The sequence below is a fragment of the Etheostoma spectabile genome, unplaced genomic scaffold (genome assembly GCF_008692095.1).
Source record: "Etheostoma spectabile isolate EspeVRDwgs_2016 unplaced genomic scaffold, UIUC_Espe_1.0 scaffold431, whole genome shotgun sequence".
Classification (NCBI taxonomy): Eukaryota; Metazoa; Chordata; class Actinopteri; order Perciformes; family Percidae; genus Etheostoma; species Etheostoma spectabile.
In genome coordinates, this window is record NW_022605607.1 from 121,830 (window position 1) to 128,612 (window position 6,783).

A 6,783-nucleotide genomic window follows, 5' to 3' on the forward strand; every position below is an offset into this window, starting at 1 on the left:
CCTTTAATTTTAGTCTCAATAATTCCTAATTTCTGCTTTTCTAACTAAAACATTAGGTGTAATTTCCCAGAAATTAGGTTTATTGGCCATAAATTCCAAAAATAACTGTAAAACAACCCCCTTCTCCTCTTTTATCTATTTTTTTGTCTCTATTGAATTTTTTTTAAGCTGTGCAGATTCTGCTATTCTCAACTTTTTCAACCTTTATGTATTATAATTTCGACTGTAATTGCTTGTAGGAATTTCTTGTTGTTGGTCTGTGTGTAACTGGGTGGGAGGGTCGGATCTAGGGGGGGAGGGGGGTGTTCTGGTTAACAAAAAAGAAATGTATATGTTCCATTCATTTCTTTTTGCAAAGTTGTCATTCAATAAAAAAAAACCTTTGAAAGAAAGAAGTCCAACTACAGTCATCAGATCAGTCAGTTACATTCAATCATTCTCAGGTGCTGCCCCTAAACCTTCTAATGACGGGAAAACCCCGTGATACATATAGTTATTACATATATTACATATAATGACCGGGTTGGAGTGGGAAGCCACTTACAGAGCCATCGGTCGGAGACCACGCGGATGAAGTACTGCGGCGGCAGAGGCTCGAACACCGGCACGAAGAACGTCACCAGGTGCTCGTCCTGGGCGTACTTGGCTTTGAGCAGGAAGTACTCGTGGTGCAGGATGACCTCGCTGTCCACGTCCTCCACCAGGATCCAGAACGCCTCCGAGGAGCCGTGGATCTGTGGGGGAAGGGAAAGGGAACGCTGGGTTTTTACAGGCAGCGTCGAAGGCGGCAGAGCGATTATAGTCAGTCGCTTCCCTTTGTTTTCCTAGATAGAGAGAGTTGTTCCTCTAAGTACTCTTGCTAGTTTATAAATCACTAAACGGTTTAGGACCAAAATACATTTCTGATCTGCTACTACACTATGACCCCCCCCAGACCCTCTAGGTGGTCTGGGAACGAGTTACCACTACACTTATGACCCCCCAGACCTCTCAGGTATCTGGGACAGGTCTACATACACTAGACCCCCAGACCTTAGGTCATCTGGGACAGGTCTCTACTACAATATGACCACCCAGACCTCTCGGTCATGGGACAGGTCTACTAACTACCTATGACCCCGCCCAGACCTCTCAGGTCATCTGGGACAGGTCTAACTACTACACTATGACCCCCCCCAGACCTCTCAGGTATCTGGCAGGTCTACTTTCTGTCCCCAGAGTCAGAACTAAAAAGGGTGAAGCAGCGTTCAGTTTCATGCTCCTCATATTGGAATAAACTCCCAGAACCTGCAGTCCGTGACTACTCTCAGATTTTAAATCAAGGCTGAAGACCTTTCTTTTGATGCTGCCTTTCTTAAATGACTGCATCTTTCTTTAAATTTCTTATGCTGCCTGTAACTTTGTCTTGTGTTTTATGTGTCTATTTTTTAACTGTCGATTCATGTGTTTTACCGGTTTTAATGCTTATGATTTTAACTTTTTACTGTATTTATCTGTTTAACTGATTTTGTGTGAAGCACTTTGAATCGCCCTGTTGCTGAAATGTGCTCTCCAGATAAAGCTGTCTCGCCTTGCAGAAAGGTGCATTTCTCAGAGTGACCTTTCAGTCCCAGCAGCACGGGAGTGGACTCTCTCCCTCAGAACATCACAGAACTCAGCACTTACACTCAAAAACATCTAAAAAACTGGTTCACAACACATCAGACATGTCAGCATTAATAACAATATGCATTACCTCAACCCAACCGTGCTGCCACTTGTGTCAATGTGTAGTATAATTACTTTTTTTCACACCCTAATGTCTTTATTATAGATAACTTGTACATATACAACAGGATTTGGAGAGTTTTATCTGTTTTACTGCTTTTTATATCTGTATTGTTGACTGGAATCTTCTTATTGTTGTTTAGGGAGACAATTTTGTAAATGGGACAACTACTACTACTACTACTACTACTACTACATTTATGGCGCAGCATCGGGGGCAACTCGGGGTCCAGTGTGTTGCCCAAGGACACTTTGACATGAGACTGCAGGGCCAGGGATTGAACCACCAACCTTCCTATTGGCACTGAGCCACAGCCGCTAAGATCTCAGGGGGGACAACGGATGAGAAATAGCCTCTTGGCTAATTTAATGTATTGCAAAGTACACTGTCCCTGTCAAATAAAGTTATAAATTAAATTAAATATTTGGGTTGAAAGATATGCCAAATATTTAATAATGAGGCATTTATTGATACTCAATACTTCAGAGGCAATTCTACGGAGCCCCGCTGGGGTCAGCGGAGAAAAAAACAACTAAACCTCGTGCAAACTGTGCAAACTGTAAACAGGAACGATATTCACAGATTCAAAGTTCTGGGATCAATAACTTCAGCAAAATTATATCAAATCCCAAATGACGCATCTTTCCTAAAGTAGTGAGGTTAACAACGAGCTACAAACTCATTTTAATCACAGTAACGTAGAAGTGAGATGAACAAACAGAGATGTTTCTCTTTAGATGAAACAGATGTCATCACAAATTGGGAAAAATTAGAAGTTGGAAGAAAGGTTATAAAGCAAAACATTGCAGGATATTGCAATATGTTTAAAATCACAATGCTATCGTATCGTGGCGTGAGCATGGTGATGACATCGTATCGGGGGGGCGTCTGAAACACACCGGTCCCTGTTCAGGGGAACCTCGGGGGTCGGAGCACTGACCTTGTCGTCCCACTGGAAGTCCGGCGTGACGGTGAGCTCCACTTTCAGCGTGGAGCGCGTGATTGGCTGCAGGTGGACCGCCAGGTCCAGTTTGGGGAACTGATGGACGTATTTGTGGATGGTCTTCCCCATTTTGGGCATTCGGATCAGCTCACCTGAAAAATTAAAAGCATTCTGGTTACTCTTCAGGATGCCTTGCACAGCCGGCTCCATCTCCACAGTGGGGTGAAGGTCTGGCTACACCACAGATGCATTCTGGGATAGGAGATGAAAGCTCTATGGGCTGCTTGCATTTCTTTAAACCAATCACAACTGAGCAGCGAAATAGTCCCAGGAAGGAAGTCGTTCTGGTTGAACATGTGCAGAAGAAAACTCCTCATCCAATATTAACCCTCCTGGTGTCTTCAAGTCTAATCTGACCCCTTTAAACAGGTTTCTATATCAGAAATTTGGGGGTTTTTTTAAGCAAATTGTCCCAAAAAGTAACATGGATGGTTCCAACAAGGCATGAGGCGGTGCTAATCTGGAAAGGAGGACGAGGAACCGCGGTGGTGGAGGTGAGCGAGCAGGTAACATTGATGGAAAACAACGCCATAAATGAGCCACCGTCGATCAAAATATGTAAGAATACAGCATCAGAAGTTTTAATTAGCATTAGCAATGCTATATTTGCTAATATAGCATTGCTAATGAATATCAGCCATTTATCCTAAATTACGGAGGGAGTCAAAGTAAAAAAAAACATGTATAAAAATACATGAAATACAGCTAATATTACAGTCAGAGTTAACACTTGTGTTGTCTTCCCGTCAAAATTTAAAATCAACACTTTTGTTGACGCTTTTTAATCGATGATTTTAACTTCTTCTTACGTTTTTGTCACTTTTTTGACGTTTTCAACACTACGTAACACTAATTTATTAATTAGTTATTATTTTACAGTTATTTTATGAGTTTATGGTCAATAAAACTAATTTATAGGAAATTATACCTAATGTTTGAGTTAGAAAAGCAGAAATTAGGAACAACCATGAGGCAACAGAGGCAACCGGGGGCAACACGGGGACGACATGAGGGCGACCTGTGGGTCAAACATGTAGGACAAACAGTGGGCAACAGAGGGCAACCATGGTGACACATGGGGCAACAGGAGTGGAACATTATGCACACGGGGCTAAACACGGGGCAACACGATGTAACATGAGGTCACATGAGGACAACATGGGACAACCTAGGTCAAACAATGGGACAACAAGGGATCCACATGGGCGACAACAGGAGGACACATGAGGTTATCTAGATGTTTGTCGATATATAATCAGATCTTACCATCCCATAATCTGATCCACATCATTTAGCAAGCATAGATGCTTTTGTGGGGACTAAACTCATTGGATTGTTAAAATTTCCTGTTACTGGAAAAGTGCCAATTGGAAGTGTACTAATTAGTAAGTGTTGCAACCTGAAATCTGACAAAGAAATGGTTGTTGTCAAATGAATTAGAGGAATGAGACGCAGTCCAATCTCGTGTGGTTGAGGTCCGTCAAGACGCCAAAGGGGAAGTTCTTCTTCTCGATCTTCTGATGACTTCTCCGGAAGCTTCTTGCACTGTCTCAGCGAGACATCGGACTGCACCTTCAACGATAGACGATGTACAAGAACATCAGCGCCCTGCCTCTGCACACTCACCGACGATCAACCTGACAGGAACGGAGTGCGGACTCACATCCTCTTGTCGCTCAATTCCCTTGCAGAGATTTCATGGTCTTGTCCCGTCAGCCTGAGTCCGCAACCTCGTTCAGCAACGATCTCAAATATCGCCCGCCCCCCCCACAACTTCCAGTCACTCTGCCACAAAATCATTACATTTTATGTACAGTGTCAATTCATAACCGAGGAATCTGGAGACACTTAACGATAGATCAGTCTAGACCGCTCAGTAATTTACAGATAGAATCAGGGCTAGACCCGCTCTAATAATTTACAGATAGAGCAGGTCTAGACCGCATCTTATAATTGTCAGATAGAGCAGTCTAGACCGCTCTATATTTCCAGATAGATCAGGTCAACCGCTCTATCAATTCCAGATAGAGCAGGTCTAGACGCTCTATAATTACCGATAGACAGGTCATACCGTCTATAATTTACAGATAGAGCAAGGTCTAGACCGCTCTATAATTTACAGTATAGAGCAGGTCTAGAACCCTCTAATAATTTACAGATGAGCAGGTGCCTAGACCGGGGCCTAAATTTTACCGATAGAGCAGTCTGACCGCGTGTCTATATTCAGATAGGCAGGTCTAGACCGCTCTATAATTTACAGATAAGCACACCGACAGACAGCCAGACATACCGTACAGACAGACACAGACAGACGACATACCGACAGACAGACAGACGACACCAACACACACACACACACGACACCCAGACCACACCCACACACACCCAACACACACACACACACACACACCACACACAGACACAAGATTCTGAGTCATGTTTGAGTGTGTCGACCCAGGTGGATCTTTAAAGAAAGAAGGTTGGAAAGTGTCTCCTTTAGTTGTTCCTGAAAGCGTTTTGTTTTGCTACCTGATGACGTACAGCCATGTCGGCCATGAGAGGCGAAGCTTCCAGTTGAGCTGATTAGATGTTAGCCTTCATCAGCACTATCTGGAGAACACAACACAGGAAGAAGCTTTATGGTGGCGAGGTATTTAACGCCCGGTTGGATGAGACAGGAGTAAAACCTTAAGGCTTCAATTTCCATTATTCCCACTTTTGAGATGACCTGATTACTTTATTAACCATTTCTAATAAAATGTCAGAAAATCGAGAAAAATGTAAAAAAAAGAGCCATAAAATTCGAAAAAACGAAATTTGACACACTCCTCCCCAAACATGACGAAAATGTCAGATAAACGTGGAAAAGTGCCAAAAAAGATGGAAATAGGTTGATCACATCAACACGACACGTAAGAAAATCCCCGCAATGCCTCTGTCTGTGTTGCTATACTACAATATCGACCCTTAGTCCCATTTAAATGAATCTGCCAAATCTTTTCAAGATCAACTGATTAAACCGTTCGGGGGGCGGTCTTTAAAATGTCAGAAATAAAGAAAAAAACCGGCAAAAACTTAGTAAGCAAATGCAAAAATTAAGGCAAAGAAGTCCCCAAAAAAGACGGAATAGTCCTAACCGCACCAAGAAACTCCCACTAAATGCATCTGTCTGTGTTTCCGTTACTACCTTAGCTACTGGGCTCCTCGATTGCTTTCCTTCACAGGGATGGTGAACTCTCTCCAGCAGCTTCTGTAGCTCCAGCTTCTCCTCCTGAAAAGACAACATTTACAGGGAATATATGACAAAGATATCAATGCTGTCCAGGTGTTTTGTTGACACACACACCACACCACACACACCACCACACAACACACCCACACCACACACACACACTACCACACACACACACAACACACCACACCACACCCACACACACACACACACACACACACACACACCCTCCATTAAGCAGGTACGAATCAACATCTCCTCTCTCCGCCTATCCCTTACTGCAGTGTTTCTGGATCTGTGTCTCACCTTCTGCCCGTCCATGTTCCTGGGCAACCCCCTCTGGCTATTCTCCAATGGCCCTCCTGTCTTCCTGTCTGTTGTCTCTCTGTCTTCCCCCCCCCCCCAACTGGGTCGAGGCAGCTGCCCGTTTTTTTTTCTTTTGTCCGATATGAATGAGTTGGATATTCCTTCAAATTAAGATGGATGTCTGCTAACCCCCTGCTCCCCTGAGACATGCTTACCTCTCGACGTGATGTTCCCTGAACTCTGAGGACAGAGAGAAACTCTGAAGAGCTCGTTCGCTCGCTGACGTCGGCTTCAGCAGCTGGTTGTACGTCTGGAGGATCGGGTGATGTTAGAAGTGACTCGTGATGCCCCAGGATCGGTGACCTTCAGTGACATACAAGGTCAAACACTGTTAATAGACTTATATAGTATATAATAAAGAGACTGCACGTCCTAGACAGATACGGACCAGACGCAGGCCGCACACACCCACAC

General features: G+C 43.8%; 1 protein-coding gene across 1 annotated transcript in view; it reads right to left on the reverse strand.

Annotated features, from left to right (window-relative positions):
- The window catches only part of snrnp200 (small nuclear ribonucleoprotein 200 (U5)), a 62,240-nt gene that overhangs the window by 28,859 nt on the left and 26,598 nt on the right, over positions 1 to 6,783 (reverse strand). The window contains 2 exon segments of the mRNA XM_032511655.1: positions 545 to 734; positions 2,709 to 2,863. Coding sequence (XP_032367546.1) covers positions 545 to 734; positions 2,709 to 2,863 — 345 coding nt within the window.